Source organism: Panicum virgatum, unplaced genomic scaffold, assembly GCF_016808335.1.
Source record: "Panicum virgatum strain AP13 unplaced genomic scaffold, P.virgatum_v5 scaffold_2378, whole genome shotgun sequence".
NCBI classification, from domain to species: domain Eukaryota; kingdom Viridiplantae; phylum Streptophyta; class Magnoliopsida; order Poales; family Poaceae; genus Panicum; species Panicum virgatum.
Window position 1 is genome coordinate 14,829 of NW_024376286.1, and position 17,356 is coordinate 32,184.

The window sequence follows — 17,356 nt, forward strand, 5'->3', positions numbered from 1 at the left end:
ATGCATGCCTTGCCAAGTCAGCGACATGGTTTCCACCATCGGGTATTCGGGTGCACGTAGCATTTATCAAATACTATTATTACCTCTATTCCGGAATATAACTATTTTTAGATTTTCTTCGAATCAAGTCTTTTAAACTTTGATAGTAGATGGTAAAAAAAAGACTATAAAGATTGATAACATAAAAGTGATATCAGTTTATTTATAGTGAAACCAACTATCACAACCTATACCATTTTCTATTTAAAAATAATTATTTTAGAGATATTATTGGTTAAAGATGAAAAGATTTGATTTTGATCAAGTCAAAAGTTGTTATATTTTGAGACAGAGGTAGTAAATAGATTTCCAATTTCCCAAAATCGGCACTCATTTTTTTTACTGATCCATGGAGAGAGAGTTGTTAGTAAAATGGCTCCGGGACACCACACCGAATCAATGGAGAGAGAGTTGTTAGTAAAAAATAATGGTTTTCCCAACACGTTGGCTTGCTCAGTCCAGCTTGTGATGGAGCACCAAGCAGTAATACTAATATAGTGCAATTTGATCAACATTGTTTATGTAATAAAATAAAAATAACGAAAGGGAGATGGAGGAAGGAGAAGAGACCCTCAACTACACTGTCCTATTTTATGGTCATGACAAGTCCACGATAAAGGTCGCTGCGGGCAGGCGAGGCGAGGAACAGATGCATCCATCCGGTCAGTCCAGCTCCAGCAGAAACAGACACCAACAGTTGATTGGGGACCATGTGGACGGAGAGCCCGCTGGTCCGCGACGCCGGCGCCGCCGTGCTCACCGGACTCGCCGTGGCAGTCGTGCTCCGCTTCTGGGAGGAGGTCGCCAACCGCGCGCTGCTGGAACAGGTCAACTCTGTCCTCTGCAATTTGCTTTTCCACTGCTTGTGCTAGCAACAGATTCGAGTTGTGAACTTGTGGTTCCAATTCGTTTGAATTGAAGCTGCCCAGAGTGAGCTCCTACCCTCACCACAAAATAAACCACCAAACTCTAGTACAACAGCTTTACTAGTCTATTCTGAACCATGAAAACTCGAAACCTTATCTGCAATTAATTAATAGTAATTCTTAAGCTTATCATTTTTTTTTCAAAAAAAGAGAGATGAATTATTGATTAGGCTTTTTGCCGGGCATTATTCTAGAAACTTTGCAGGAAACTGGTGCACATAACTGTTGGATTAGTGTATCTCCTCATGTGGCCTTTGTTCAGGTAATTCATCAGGTCGGTCTTTGTTGTTGGAGCCGTAGCCCCCATCTGCCTTCCTGAAAACAACAACTTTTTGCCCCGTGCAGTTCAGATGATGTCTTTGCCCCATTTCTTGCTCCGCTTATTATCGAAATCAACATCATAAAGGTGACAGTAATTGGGCTCGGTGTTGTTAAAGATGAGGGCGTGGTTAAGTCGATGACCAGGCATGGGGACTACAGGGAACTACTCAAGGGCCCCCTGTATTATGCGTGTGCTATAACTCTGACAACAATAGTCTTCTGGAGGACATCCCCCATCTCAATCGCCGTGATCTGCAATTTGTGTGCGGGAGATGGTATTAGCATAGCTCTTGCTGCCATTACAAGTAGTTGTTCCTGTTCATTACGTAGTTAGTGACATACATAAGAAGAGGTTGCTCGATCTTTGTGGGGCAAATTGAAGTCCCTCTTTGATCATATCCTTGTGATCAGGTGTTGCTGACATATCTGGGAGACGATTCGGACAAGTGAAGCTCCCTCACAACCCTGGGAAATCGTATGCTGGCAGCATTGCAATGTTCATGGCCGGTTTCTACGCATCAGTGCTGTAAGCAATATCAGTCTAGCTATATATATGACAATATATATCTTTTTACTGAAACCTGAAACTAACAGCGATAGATATATGTGAGGCAGGTACATGTGGTACTTGAACATTTTCGGATTTGTTGACAAGAGCTGGGCTATGGTTGGTGCCTTTGGTGTCATATCCCTTGCTGCAGCAGTTGAGTCGCTGCCCATCAGCACACGCCTTGACGACAACCTGACGGTTCCTCTTGTATCTGTGCTCGTCGGTGCCCTCGTTTTCTAGTACTTCATTGGAGCCAAAATACCTGTGCTGCATGAGCAGCGAGGACAGCAGCGGCATCATTTCAGCAATCTCTGAGATGGTGTTTGCAGGCAGCAGCAGCAGCAAGTAGCCGCAGCCCAGAAGCAGAGTGCATAGAGAGAGGAGTGCTGCTTGATTGAATCCCCCTGATGCGTGTCATGTCGGTATCTGATTCTTCGTGACAGTGGTCTTTGTGTAAGCAAACATTCTTGTGGCTTGAAAATGATTAATAAGAAAGAAGAAAAAGAAGGAAATTGAATAACTTTCTAATTCCTTTGAAGATCAAAGCTCGATCGTAAGGTGGTGGAAATTGCAGCAGAGGTTGCAACGAGTTTGTGATCGTTGAGAAACCTGGATTTGATTTTACTTTGGTGATTGTCCTGCAAAATGGTGCGTTAACAGCTCGTCTTGGCAGCGCAGACTTTCTCAGATTTCTTCTTAGCAAAAAGAAAAAAGGTTTCAAAAACAAAAAGAACAATAAAATGGCCCCTACATGTCTCGAACCAAAAACATTCACGTTATTTGCACGATGCTCTAACTAACCGAAATAATAGGCCTTTCTGATAAAGAATCCTACTAATTGGTTACTGTATTATAGCAAGTCCGATCTCGCAGTTTGTTTTCTTCTCTTTTTTTTGAGAAAACCGGGATTTCATTCATTTAATTAATATTTGGTGATTACAGCCCAAAGTGCAAAGACACTTGGTCCATTAGGCTGAGGATGTCGAATCAATTCGTCGGGTGGGCTCTACTTAGTCCATGGGCTGCAGCCGAGCCCAGGGCCTTCTTGACTTGCCTCCGGACAGATAGCCGAGCCGGAACCCTAGCAGAGGGAGGAGAGGACCGCCGCAAGGAAGCAGGAGCTCCATGCCGAAATCCAAGCGCAATCGCCCAGGTGATCCTTCATCCTTTCACCTCTTCCTCTCCATCCCGCCCCTTGACCTCTCTCGCTTCGTTGCCTTCCTACTAGGACTAGTACTGGCTTCAGTATGCTACATGAACTGGGGAGTTCCTGCAACTTTGCTTGAATCTCTCTCGCTTTTTAGGCTCGCCAATTGCTGTTGCCTGTATGCATTCGTGACTGAAGAGATTTAAGCTTTCGGACAAGGATACCTTCTTCTCATCAAAAATAAACTAAACTAGAGCTGTTTCTTGTAAATTATGCTAATGCGCACCAAATATCTGATGGTTGCACGCAGTGACCTTATCAAAGACCAAGAAGAAGCCTGGTTTAGAGCGCAAGGGCAAAGTAGTTGCCGAGATTAAAGATGCTGTGGGGAAATACAGCAGCGCCTACGTTTTCACCTTTGATAACATGAGGAATCAGAAGCTCAAGGATCTCAGGGAGCAGCTCAAATCCTCTAGCAGGTACCCACCACTAGTTCTGCTTCTGTTCTGTTTACTGATTTTATTTTAAGTTTTTTTTTCTCTTCCAAGCAATATTCAATGTTGCACAGCTTACTCATACCAACAAACTTTGCTATGCTGCTACATAGTGCACAAACCCTGAAACACATTGCTCCTGATACAAGGGTGCCATGCCTTTAAAATCCTAAGGTTTATAGCTGCTGCATTTTCTTTTCCAGGATATTTCTTGCTGGAAAGAAGGTTATGCAGATAGCGTTGGGGCGTTCACCTGCTGATGAAGCTAAAACAGGCCTCCACAAACTTTCCAAGGTGAGTTGTCCTTTTTTTCTGGATTCAGTAGACATTGTATTCCAGACCACTGGTATGAGTTTTTGATCAAAGTAAGTTTGCTGTGTTTAGTTCCTTCAAGGTGATTCCGGTCTGCTCTTTACCAATCTTCCAAGGGATGATGTTGAGAGGTAATATCTGGATCTCAATGCCATTCACTACATTTTCTTTACGATTGCTTTGGCTCGCATAAAGATTGATTATGATCGTATATCGTACTTGCAGGCTGTTTCGAGATTTCGAGGAGCATGATTTTGCAAGGACAGGAAGTACTGCGACAGAAACGGTATATTCTAGGTTTGCTTTTCATGTATCCCTAGTTTGCTCTTCAGATAGGCTAGGAAGTTTGGGTTGTTGGTGTTAACGTATTAATAATAATATAGTATCACACACACACACACACACACACACACACAGAGTAAACTTATTCTTCTTGATGTCTCAGGTGTTATTCTTCTTGATGTCAATGCCATTTTTAGTTTCTCGTATAATTTGTTTTACAAAATTTACAATGCCTCAGGTGGAGCTTAAAGAAGGCCCTCTGGAACAGTTTACACACGAAATGGAACCTTTTCTACGCAAGCAAGGACTGCCAGTTCGCTTGAACAGAGGTTTGTAGTCAACCCTGCATTTACACATGCTTAACCTTGCAAAGCAAAATTATTAAAAAAATCAACATTGTTGCTGCAGGTGTCGTAGAGTTAGTTGCAGATCATTTAGTGTGTGAGGAAGGAAAACCCCTTTCACCAGAAGCAGCACAGACTCTGGTAAGAACAGCATAGAGCACACTATGCAGTCTTTCCTGCATAATTGATTTAAATATGAAGCTGATCGAACTAAGAGGACCATCTTTTAATTTCACTATAATTACACTCTACACACATTTCTCAAAATTAAATACCTTGGCTGGTGAGTGTCCATAAAGACATGGTTGGCAGCTCAGTTCTTGCTGAAATGCTCTTTGTTAGGGTGCTCCAGTAGTCCCGTACCATCTCAATTGTAACTGTGGAAGTGCATCTGTCCATTTTACACTGAAACCAACATTTCCCCCCTTTTCTGTATGATTGTCTCTCTGTTTGCACTGAGCCCCATTTGTTTCCTCTCTCGCAGCGCTTGCTTGGGATACAGATGGCAACATTCCGGCTATACCTTGTGTGCCGCTGGTCTTGTGACGACTTTGAAGTGTACAAAGAAGGCTTGGCGCACCTAGGAGCTGATGATGATTCCTCTTAAGATCTTTATGTTCCCCTCTGCAAGGATGCCTTGTTGTCTTGTGTTGGGACAGTTTTTGGTATTGTGTGTGCGGCCATGTACCCCGGAATGTTGGAAATTTGAAAGATGCAGTGTTGGAGGGTGTAAGCTGATTGGTATATCTTATGAACAAGATGTGGAGTTGAGAGGTGGATCTTACTGACCGTGCAGTGTGTGACTTGGGTTTTGTGCTTAAATGTAGGTCGATGGCAAAATGCTGAATCTTTATCCGGTTGCTGGGGAGCTTGTCGTTCGTTCGTTAAGCGTTTGGCATCTCGTGAAACATGTGCAGCGCTTGGCTTTGCGTGTGGTTGAGTGATTGCACTGGCTCGTTGCATACTTCCACTGGAAACGTATTACTTCTAACTGCCAAGGAGCTCGTTGCTTACTTCCACAAGAAACGTATTACTTCTGAGGACTAGTACGTTTTAAGATAGATGGACTTAGGACCCAAAAAAAACCCTGGAAAGTGCACTTATTTTGGAACAGATAATAGTAGACATGATTCTCTTGGAAGTGCAAAAAAAAAACTTGAAAGAGCACTAATAGTAGACATGATTCTCTTAGGACAAAAAAGCTTGAAAGTGCACTAATAGTAGACATGATTCTCTTTCACATTACATTTCGATACTTGATTGTCAGCATGCATTAGTCGCCTCACAAAAATGCAGACAATCAAATTTTGTCGCCACAGCAGACTCAATATATTGCCGACACAATTTCGTGCACAGAAACTGCCATCATTATCATCGACTACAAACTTGTCGAGTTTAGGAAAGCAGATAGCTAACAGCTTGCTGTGTGAAATAAAGATAAGGGAAATTGCTAGCATAACAATTGTGGGTCTGGGCGTGCATTGTGCTGTTCAAGTGGGGCTGGATGGCTAATGGTTAACCAAGACAAACAGCAACTTCAACAACACTGCTCCAATGTTATGACCAATGTTCCACAACAAGCCAATATGTAGGGCGTCGAAGGTATCCACTATTCAAAAAGAATTACAAGCAGTAGCACTAGGAAGGGCGTAAAAGTTGTAAATAACATACATTTTTTTTGTCTGCCACTGAGGCCATCAGATATACAACCAAAATGTCTACAGATCGATATTTATCACACTACAAAATGGTACCAGCTTTCAACAGAATCAACCTAATCATCCTCATCCTATCCGATTTCAAGGTATAGCAACAGGTGGCATTTCTCAAACTCTGGCTAGAGATTTCACTCGCCAAAATTTCCTGGTACCATAAAGAATATTAATTCCAAACTGTCATCATCTACAAATCTGAAAAAGTTCCGCTTCTGCTTACACTGGAAAAATCCCAACCATCATCTATGCTCTCTGCAAAACCAACCTAGTAGCTTCCCATTGGTGGCATCCCAAATGCTGGCATCGGACCAGGACCCATCGGAGGCATACCCATTCCACCCATTGGAGGCATGCCCATTCCACCCATCGGAGGTGGAGGTCCACCCATGCCAGGCATCGGCGGAGCGGGCAAAGCAAGCGGAAGCAGCTGGGCATACATGTTCTGCACAATGAAATGTAACTTGTCATGCCAACTATCTCACAGCTTGAATGATTGGTTAGACACAAATGAGGGTAGTGCCGTTTTACTTTACCTGCTGGGCAACAAGATCTTTCTCCTCCTTCTCTTTGGCTCTTTCCTCATTTTGTGACTCAATTTTGTCCTTGACTAAATCATCAACCTTGCTGGTGTATTCACGAATGAACTACATGCATAGCAGGGATTTTACTCACAGAAAACTGTACGTAAATAAACATCACCAAGGATATGGGCAAAAATAAGGTACCTGCAAGAGATATGGGAAGGCAAAGTCCACCATGTTGTTCATCCATGCAAGCTCAAGGGCAACATCAGGCCGGATCAAGTCGTAACAAATGAAGAGGCAAGATGCAAAGCATTCTTTCTTTTCCTGCATTACATAATTGGATATGTTTACTAATCAGAATGCAAAGCAGAGCAGATAAATGACTAGGCTTTTCGCTGTAGGCTTAACACTAGATCCAGCAGTCAATAGAACGGGTTTAAAGCAAACCTGCTCGATGAAATAGACAAGCAAGTCCTCTGATAGTTCGCGGTCACCAGACTGCGAGCATGTCTCCATGCAATCCTTGTACATGTTGTCTTTCTTTGATAGAGCAATGGATTGCTTCCATCTGCCAGCCTTTTTGTAGATGTAGGCAGCAATCCTCCTCATCTCAAGCAATTCATGTTTCTCAAGCTGCTCATGAAATGAACTCAAAGTTATTAAATTAAAAGCAAAAACAAGAAGGATTGCACAATTATCTGGTTACTTTTTACCTTCTGGGCAAGACCTATCTGATCAAAGTTATCGTGCATGTCAACTGATTCCCGGAGTCTCTCATAGTCTTCCTCTTCAACATAAAGCTCATTCAATGCTTCATTCAAAGCAGAGACATTGTTGCTCTGAACTGCAACCATATAAGGCTTCACAATATGCAGCTGACCAGCCTGTTCAAAGAACAATAGGAAAGTTAGATTTTTGGGATGGAATTTGAAACAGAATTTCAATGTGCACAAAGGAAAATAATATTCATTCAGATGCCAACCTTGCGCATTATGTCTACAACTCTGGTATGATCCAAACGGAGCGCAAGCACATTTAGCATATCATTGATGAGATCAGGGTGCTCTTGCAAATAGAAGTGAACTGCCTTGTAATACAGTTCAACATTTGCAACTTTAACACAAACATCCTTGAACTGCATATGATCCCATGCATCTGGAGAGTGGTTCATGATAGTGGTGGCAGCATTGTCAAATTCATCATACTGAATGTACAGGTAGGTAAGTTCTTTCCAGTGTTGCTGTTCATCGCAAGCCCGGATAAGCTTAGGAATGTTGAGACGGGTGGAGAAAAGTTTGATGTGCTCCATAAGCTTCTCAGATCGGTATCTAGCATACAGAACTCCCAGTTCTGTGAAGATGCCCATGTGTGCACGTTCAAGTCCAAGACCACTCTCCATGAGAGCAATAAGTTCATTGAAGCATCCTCTATTCTGGTAGTATTCACTCACTTCTTCTAAGTCATCAACCTAAAAAAAAGTATGTCAGAAAGGAATAGATTATAGAATATTTGTATTATAACCTGTCATAGAGAAGAAATAATATGAAGTATGCTCTCTTTACCTGGACAATAATATTTAGACCACATATCTGTGCAAGACGGAACTCCTCTGCATCAACACAAGCAAAGCAGACCTCTTTCCATGTTTTCGCGCTGTTAGCCTTACGAGCAGCATCCACAGCACCTTGGAACTGCTTCAGCTTAACCAGGGTAACAGCCAGCTTAGCCCAGTTTGAGATGAAGGCATAGATGATCTTTGCAGCTTCATATAGCTCTTCATCATACAAACGATCACCAACATTTTGGAGGTTGGCAACATTTGGCATAAGAATGAACTCTTCAATATCACTGAGTCTATCAATCTTAGCATATGCAAAGATGAGTTCTCCATCAACTTTGGGCTCCCTTGCCTTTTGCCTTACCATCAGAAGATACTTAACCAAATCATTGTACACATTGGCTACCTCCGCAGCACGGATGACATCGAGGAAATGTGCCGCATCATCTGCACGGATGAAGGACTCAATTGCTTCGCTGACGAAACCTTCACGTAACTGGGCCTTGGCAACCTGGCTCCAAACAGCATCTTCTTCAACACGGAAAGCAAACTCCTCAGCTCTTTCAATGCTTCGGATGTTGTCCAAGAGAACATTGACAGCCTGCACATTTAAGTTGAACTTCTTGAATATAGCAAAAGCCTCTTCATACAATTGTGCTTCAACAGCAACTTCTCCAACAGCAGGCCCATCAAAGTTGTCAAGTCTGTTCACATAGTCCATGACTCTCGATGGGTCCGCCTTGATTGCAGTCAAGATGAGCAGGTTCTGCAGATTGAAATTTCCACTGAACGCAGAATTCTGAAGAACAATCTTTTCAAGAAGCTCAATCAATTCATGAGGAAGGTCAGCAGTCATGAAAGCCTTAACAGCAGCAGACACTTGCTCTGGGCTCTTGCTCTCAGGTAATGCAGTCGAAACCACCTGGTCAATGAGCTGCCTTCTATATTCATTCTCAGGCTGAAGAACTTTATCCCACAGATCACCATCCATTCTCTCAACAACATATCTGACATTTCAAATAACAAAATGAACATGTAAAATCATCACACAATGGATATAAAGGTTTCAAACAAACACAAGGCGTCAAAGCAAGAATATTTACATACCTGGCTTGCAGCTTGAACAATGAGTTTTTGTTAGTGACGTTAATAAGTTCATCGTCACACTGCCCACGCCTGTAAGCAACAACAGCAAGTGTAGGATCCCGCTTTTCACAGTATTTACCCACAACACGCGAGTCATAAAATGGGTTGGTAGTAAGGAAATGCTCGGGATTATTGTTGCTGTCAATGATTATTTTCCCAAGAGCATTGTGGACATGCACATCTTGGCTACCTTCGCTCACTAAGTGCTCCAAGAATTGAGTGAGCAAACGTAGGCGGTTCCTGGTTCACATATTATCAAGCAAATAAGAACAGTATAAAGTGGGGTAAAGAGGGAGGGTGTGTATTATTTGAATATGCAGAAGGAGGAATATGAGAAACAAACCTCTTCTCGCATTCATCAACCAGTGGCTCAACAGGAAGGAGGGAACGAACAGAGAGAATCAAACCCTTAATAAAATCTTCAGGGCACTCATCATCAAGTAGTTGGCCCACTACCAAGGGAGCATTCCCAGGATTCACCTAGAAACCAGAGAAAAGAAAGTCATTCTCATGTTCAACATATTGCCAGGAATGACACCCAAATAACACTTGGTTCAAAAGGGTGCATACTTTCTGTACATAGCCTTCGATATACCGAAGCATGTTGTTCGTGTACAGATAGTGAGTGAGATCTGGCACAAAACCAAAGCGGTCACAAACATTAATCAGTGGGCGGGCATCAGGTAGTTTTGCTTCCATCAAGAAGTTCTTTGTCTTCTCAGCATCATAGAAGTTGGACTCTCTGGTTACACGTTCCACTTCTTTGATCTGTCCAGTCCTGGCAGCTGCTTCAATGTATTTGAAATGGATATCTGGGTCCTCGCTGTTGCATGCAAAGATATCAGGCATGTCGCGTTTTGAGAAAGATGTTCAAATGTCAAATATCAGGGTTTAGGAGTAACTACCTGGAGCTCAAATAGGATCCCAAGAAAAAGTAAAGGCCCTCGTAAGATTTAAATTGCTCAAATAGTTTTATGCAAGCATCAACTCCTAGCTGCTCAGAGTATTCTTTTGCAGCCTGCAGAGGTGCCAAAGATTTTGAGAATAATTAGAATAGTTAGGAAAAAGATATGTCAGTAGGGCAAGGGGACAGGTCACAGGAAATTAAACAGGATTACCTGCACAACGATTTGAAGATTTCCCCTCAGATTGACCAGTAGAAGGTCCTTCATGCACTCCAAGGCCCACTCTCTTGACAGGGTGCCAAAGAACTCAACGAGTGCCTGTGCAAGAAAGTTGTTAAGTGGACAAAACAATAAAAGAACATGATCCAACATAACTGGACACTACAATTCTACAAACCTGTGGCTCAATGGCATGGGTATTGACGATGACACGCTTGATATCAGGTAGCTCTGAGTAATGCTGCATCACAAAAATATAAGATTAGTTAAACAGAAGCGAAGAGAAGAAATAAGCTGCACCAATGCAGAGGAACTGACCTGGAGAGCACGCAAGTACAAGCCTGCTTTTTCACACAGCTGAGCAATACGAGGGCGGTCGTAATGACTGAACATGCCATTAGCAAGAATGGCATCAGCAACATTTGGGTATGTCACCAAGTTTATCTCCAAAACCTACAGTGCATTCAGACAGAAGCTGCTGAGTAACGAATAATGTCCACATCCAGGGGCAACTATTCATATCCAAAGGGGAAAAAACAACTGCTAACCTTGGTTTGAAGAAAAGCATGCTCTGGCAAGTTTGGTTTCAGAACATCCAACAAAAAAGCTGTTGCCTCCCGTATCATATTCCTCTGTGAACAGAAGGATTTAGGCATGCAACCAAATTCCATAGCAAATACTAAAAAAGCCAAAAGGGACATTAATAGCCAACAAAACAGATAAATATGAATACAGTGGATACCTGAAGGAAAAGATCAGTAATAGTATTATAATCTACTGGACAACCACCTTCCATTTGTGACATCATGAGAGCAAAGTTCACAGCTCCCTGGTTAACAGAACACAGACCGTGAATGAAGCCCACAACCAAATATCAAATGTCTAATAAATGGCCAATTTTGCTTAAACAAATCAGTCACCTGTGGATCTGTACGCAAAATAGTCTGGAGAAGGAAGAGATAATCTGGAGTGTACCCAACCTGGAACCAAGTTGTAGGCCAACAACAAAATTCAAAGCTCAACTCAGGTATAGCAGGTAACAACTGAAAACAAGACTTCAATAGAACTAAAAAAAACAAACCTGCTTTGAGTATATAAGAATCTTGTCAAACTCCCTCCTTTCAGCAAAAGCTGCAACAACTTTAGGGGTTGCCCTAGCCTTTATGTATATTTTTAGGGCAAGATCATTGTCCACAGTCTAAATCAAAGGGTACAAGAAATAATTAGCGAACAATCCAGACACAAGACAGTGGGCACAACTTGTTGAGGCATGGTAAAACCCATGCAATCAATAAAAACAGCACAACTCACGTCTTACCTTGACAAGATCTCCAAGTTCTTCACTGCACTCTAGCTTGTCTTCTGCCAACCAATTATCCAGAAGGTTCTTTTTGTTCTGATTGACGACAAGTCGAGATAGCTCAAGAGACTCAAAGGCGTTGAGCTTCCCACGAGTTAGCAATGTACCAAAGTACTGCAACAGTGGGGGTGTTTGCCCAGCTTGCACAGGAACACTCTGCAAAGCATGTCAACAGCAACACAGTTAAGCGAAGGAACCTACGCTGTAAGCTGATTAATTGTACATGTGTAAATTAGTCCTGACAGAAGGAAAGCACATGAGATAAACTTAATTGTAGTACTTTTTGGATTTATATCAAACAATACTTCAGATGATGAGCAACAACCACAGTTGCTCTTTTGCAGTACACAAGGCTCAACAATTTTAACAAACAAAGCCCCATGATCTTATCAACTTTCTAGCGCAGTCCTCATGTTACTGACTCCGCTCTAAGAGAGAGAATTCTACTACTAGCATATCATGCACGGTACCATCACAGTATCACACATTAACAATGTACAAAGGTGGAACCAGAGAAAAAGAGGCACTAAACAATGATAGCTCTAGGGGCAAAAGAATTAGAAATTGACCTGAAACTTAGCAACAGTCTCAGGTGTTCTCAGGAGGCCTTGAGGAGATTCTGCGGCCAGCTCAGCTGCTTCCTTGTATTTCGTCTGTGCAAACAGTTCCTGGAATCTTTGCACAACCTGCAAATACAAACTCGGAGCATCAATAAAACTCATGCAATCTTTTGACACATCAAATGAAATGTGGAAATGAAAAATTAACTACAGAGTCTGTAACTTCAACAACCAGTATAGAACATCAATATTTGCCTGACAGCAAGATAATAGTTGAGAGAGTTGATTGCAAAACTCTAAAATACAAGCAATAGACATTGATGTGGCAGGCATGGTTTTTAAGGCGGTAAGGGGAGTTGCGGCGCCCCACCCCCTTCAGGACGCCTAGGCGACTAGGCGCGCGGCGAGGTGACGCCATACACATCATAATTTACAATGAAGCAGCAAAATAACAAACCTAATACTAACTAATCAAACACAAATTTACACAAAGCTGCCATGATATGATATATAATAGAGCAGAGCAGAGAAGCTAACATCACACAACAGTGTGTTCGTATCCTACCTCAGGCAGCACAGAAGAGCAAGAGCAGAGCATATCCAAAGTCCAAGCATGCCTAAGAGAGCAGAGCAGAGGACGGGAGAGGAAGAGGTACCAGTGTGCTACGAGCAGGCCAGCGGATGGGAAGGCTGAGCAGAGGAAGCCTACGAGCAGAGGAAGGCCAGCGTGAATAGGGCAGGAGCCGCTGGACTGGAGCAAGGGACGGACGCAGCTGGATGAGAAGAGCGCCGCCGCCGAGGATTCCAGGTGCCGGCGGCCTGCGCCCTCTCTCTTTCCATCTCTGTTTCCTCTCTCGATCTGAATTGGGCCCTGGACGACCTGCGCCCTCTCTCTGTTTCCTCTCTCGATCTGAATCGGCCCCTGACGACATGCGCCCTCTCTCTTTCCCTCTCTGTTTCCTCTCTCGTTCTGAATCGGGCCCTGGAGATGACCTGCGCGCGGCGGGAAGTCTTGGGGCGCGGATTCCTCCCGCGCGCGCAGCCACCGCCAATTCCCGCGCACGCGCAGCCCTCCCACGCGCCTGTTTTCAGCCGCACACCTCGCCGCGCGGCGCCCGCCTTGACGAAAATCGACGACTTGCCCGCCTAGGCGACGATTCCAGACGCCATACGAGGGAGCTTACTGGCGCCCTGGACGCCACGGTTTTTTTTTCCGCCTGGATGACTAGGCGACGCCTTAAAAACCTTGGTGGCAGGGCACCCTATCAAAACAAGCTGTGGAAAACAGCCGATGCATATTATCCTACAGTGAAGTATGTGCCATTTCTATGTATGAATTAACATGTGAATGAAAGGTGTGCTAAGAAGTGATCAAGTAAGCATTTTGACAAGATTCCCCAGGTTATTAAACTAGGGTGAGATAGCCTGTCTGTCTGTGATCTAGCAAGTAACAGTAGTTTACAGGAGAAATAGATATTGACTCACTAGCCAGTATAAAACTGGTACAAGTCATAAAAAAAAAGAGCATAGATCACGGCCAAGAAAGTACTGTTAGCGTCCATATCAATCATAGTGTGGTCGAGCTTACCAAGTTCTCTGCACCAGGAAGATTGGCTCTCTTGGCAAGATTCACAGCTAGCTCAAGATTGTTTAACTGCATGCCAAAATAGTGTCAAGAAAATTGTATCATATGCATCAGGAAAAGAAAACAAGTCCAGAAGGTTGATGTACATACTTGACCACTGACAAAAGGCACAACAGTTGCATCATTAACTGTGGCATGTAAAACCTGCCCTCTTCTGTTGATGGCATAAAATCCACCAGTCGAGGAAGATTCTGCTGTCAAGAATATAGGGTCTGGACTAATTCTATTTCTGTACACTGCTGCTGCAGTTTCCAAATCATAAACAAACAAAAGGCCAAGCTTTGTAATTACATAGATAAGCCCATACTTTTGTGAAACCTGCAGCAAAAAAAATGAAATAAAAAACATTTTAGATGCATCATGGGATGTTCTAAAAAGTGCACATTGTTACGGGTAGATGCTCACCTGCATAGCTACAGGAAAATCATCCTGGAAATCAGGTGGGAAGAAGAGGTCGGCTTGTTTCTTAGAAAAGCCAGGTTTCCCTATAACCAAACAATCAATAGGAACAACAGTGACAAGGGCTCAAATGTCTTTCAAATGAAAAAAATAAGCAATACGAGAGCGAGAATTAGGCAACTCTATAAGTGTTCACACTGCTAGATATTTTAATGTAGCACTAAACAGAACGAAAAAAAAATCAATTTGAGATTTTTTCTTAAAATACAAACCTGGCTGGGCGCCCAATTCAATAACATGCAACTTTGAAGTGATCTGTCCAGCATTAGTTGTCTTCGAGGCGAAACAAATAAGGGTTGATGGGTTCTCATTACCAACAACCTAGAAAGGTTAGATAAAATAGGGGTTGGTAAATTACTAATACTAGAAATAAATAAAACAAGAATAGAAGACTAGGGTAACTAACTGATACCTTAAATGTTGCAAAAGATGCTGCATGGGCTTCAAGTGCCTGGCTACGCTGCTGATCAACAGAAAAAAGTTGCATATTTCCCTTCACCAGCTGTGGCCTCTGATTGCATGAAAAGGAGGCACGCCAATATGAGAAGCACAGACAACAAAAAGACTCAGTTTTACAGACACAATGTTTTGAATCATAAGAAGATTGGAACAAACATTAGCAGGCAAGAGGGCAACAGTGATATTAGGTTGTTTAATCTCATTTGACACATGAACTGTCTATAATGATGTCACTAGCAACAAATTTCCATAATAGCCTACCTCCGGGGCACCAGGTGCAATCCCAATAAGCACAAGCCACTTCTCAGCCGGGTCACATCGGTAGTTGATGATCTGGTTGTTTGCCAGATTAGCTGTCCTATCAAACATCTTGGTGGGCTCAGAATCACCTTCAATTGACCAGTGATAAACTGATGTTTGTGTTACTAAACCCAACAACTTGGGAGTGATCCATTTCCAAAACACAACCTGCAGTTCAAAAGTAACGGTACATAACGCATTACCTCAAGAGCATCTCACTGAGCATCTAGGGGGGGAGAGGATAGATGTAACATTATTAGAGAGGCTTCTGTACCTGCTCTGGCATCTGATGAGACTTTATCTTAGTCTTAGCCTCAATATTGAATATTTGAAGGTGATCCTGTGTTGTTCCAGGTATTTGGGCTGAAAAATTTAGTAAATGTTTACTGTTATTACAAACTACAAAGTAATCAAATTAAATAGCAAGCAACTATAGTAGCTGAAATACTAGTAGATGTCTAAAATCCCAATTCATCATGTTGGAACTAATAACTGAACCAAAAGCAACACTTTAAATCAAGCACTTCATTTAACAAAACATTTTCAGATAATATAAACAAGCAATGCCAAGTAAGCCAGCAGACAATTCATAGATCCAATGTGAGCAGCAACTCCGAAACCTCAAACAGACTTGGGTGCTAGAACCCTAAAGCTTCTCAAACCTATTTCTACACTATGTTGAACTACAGGAAATTTGACGTCACAGTGATAATATTTATATGAATAGCTTGTATGGCAGGCTAGAATTATAGCAGCCAAGCATAATGTTAACAGATCATTGCTCATTCTACATGACTTGTACAAGTTGAGGATAAACAGCAAGGTAAAGTAACATAGTAGGTAGTTATTATGCAGATCACACTAGATTGCAAGATCCTAAGCGAATACTTGATCTCTCTAGTGCAGATTCAGATGCTGTGCTAACAAGGAAGTAGTGGGAGCTGAGATCGCTGCCCAATTCTTAGAGATCCCAGGAGGCGACTATTCAACAAGGACTTGACTAGGATGATGAGATGAGATCCCGCGCGGTGGAGTGAAACGAATGGGCAGATCTAAGAGATCGGTAGGTAGAGGAAGGAGGTAGCAAACCTTTGAGCGCGAGGATTCTGGTATTAGGGTTCATGAGCGCCGAGTCGGCGGTGATAGGGCGCCGGAGCGGCTGCATGGGCATGGCCATGTCGATGATGACGACGCTGTTCTGCGGGGAGGTCTCGCGGACGCAGATGTACTTCTCCGACTCCATGGTGACATGGGTGAAGGTGACGAACTGCGGGGCGATGCCCAGGCTGGTGAGCTGCGAGGCCATTGTCAGTGGATCAGTGAAGGCGACGAAGCTGGGAGATCTGCGAGGGAGGAAGAGGATGGGTTGTTCTGTTACCGTGAGTGCCTCGCGCATGGCGATGGGGGCGTTGGCCGCCGCCATGGCGACGGGCGGCGGTGCCGAGATCTCTCACTCCTGGGGTTGGGGGAAGAAGGCGGCGGCGGCGGCGGCGGCGACGGGTGGAGCCTCCACTCGGATCTGATCTGAGGGCTTCCCGAAGACGGGAACCAGCGAGGCCGCTACACAAAAGGAGGCCAACGACAGCAAGGGGAGGGGAATTTTTTTATTTTTAGCTTGGTGGCATCCATCCATGTGGATGTGGTGGCGGTGCTCGGCACTTTCCCTCATCACACCTTCACCATTCCTCTATTTGCCTCCTCTCTTTATAGTCATGAGTCTCTTCTTCCTTCACCACCAAGGCTCAATTTTATCACACGTAATAAAACTTCCTATAGTTGAGGGAGGCAGCTTCCTTTGAATCATAACATGTGATTATCTGCATACTAATTTGGATCATGTTCTTTTCAAAAAAAAAACACTACGTTATGTTGGAAGTTTAATCATGTTAGCCTCACTCACGTATACCGTGGAAGCACAGTACGGACAAATTATACATGATATACATGATAGAAGAAAAAAAACTACCAACACAGTGTGGTTCTATTGTTCCTATCTGTCACTCATGATCATTCCATCTTTTATGAGCTTTATTTTAGAGCTTCTCCTCCAAGAAATCCATACTTAAGCTTTTGATCCAACGCTGGTTTTGA

General features: G+C 43.1%; 3 protein-coding genes across 3 annotated transcripts; 2 read left to right on the plus strand and 1 right to left on the minus strand.

Annotated features, from left to right (window-relative positions):
- The first annotated feature begins 591 nt into the window (after window positions 1-591).
- Window positions 592-2,374, plus strand: LOC120694042 (probable phytol kinase 2, chloroplastic). Its single transcript, XM_039977220.1, has 5 exons — window positions 592-866; window positions 1,160-1,227; window positions 1,311-1,561; window positions 1,698-1,812; window positions 1,902-2,374. The coding sequence occupies exons 1-5, from the start codon at window positions 750-752 to the stop codon at window positions 2,074-2,076; spliced, it is 726 nt and encodes a 241-aa protein (XP_039833154.1). The 5' UTR covers window positions 592-749; the 3' UTR covers window positions 2,077-2,374.
- A 464-nt stretch (window positions 2,375-2,838) lies between these two features.
- On the plus strand, window positions 2,839-5,271 carry LOC120694043 (mRNA turnover protein 4 homolog). Its single transcript, XM_039977221.1, has 8 exons — window positions 2,839-2,989; window positions 3,294-3,462; window positions 3,681-3,771; window positions 3,862-3,920; window positions 4,015-4,075; window positions 4,310-4,400; window positions 4,480-4,556; window positions 4,900-5,271. Exons 1-8 carry the CDS (start codon window positions 2,962-2,964, stop codon window positions 5,020-5,022), a joined length of 699 nt encoding a protein of 232 aa, XP_039833155.1. The 5' UTR covers window positions 2,839-2,961; the 3' UTR covers window positions 5,023-5,271.
- A 790-nt stretch (window positions 5,272-6,061) lies between these two features.
- Window positions 6,062-16,785, minus strand: LOC120694041 (clathrin heavy chain 1-like). Its single transcript, XM_039977219.1, has 29 exons — window positions 16,644-16,785; window positions 16,355-16,559; window positions 15,540-15,628; window positions 15,227-15,433; window positions 14,919-15,017; window positions 14,719-14,827; window positions 14,453-14,532; window positions 14,138-14,365; window positions 13,991-14,056; window positions 12,412-12,528; window positions 11,801-11,998; window positions 11,564-11,680; window positions 11,403-11,462; window positions 11,225-11,311; window positions 11,031-11,114; window positions 10,801-10,935; window positions 10,661-10,723; window positions 10,477-10,581; window positions 10,264-10,376; window positions 9,929-10,181; window positions 9,702-9,838; window positions 9,320-9,598; window positions 8,217-9,219; window positions 7,637-8,122; window positions 7,368-7,538; window positions 7,102-7,287; window positions 6,856-6,978; window positions 6,664-6,774; window positions 6,062-6,572 (listed from the first exon to the last, which is right to left on the minus strand). Exons 1-29 carry the CDS (start codon window positions 16,686-16,688, stop codon window positions 6,396-6,398), a joined length of 5,133 nt encoding a protein of 1,710 aa, XP_039833153.1. The 5' UTR covers window positions 16,689-16,785; the 3' UTR covers window positions 6,062-6,395.
- Window positions 16,786-17,356: the final 571 nt, after the last annotated feature.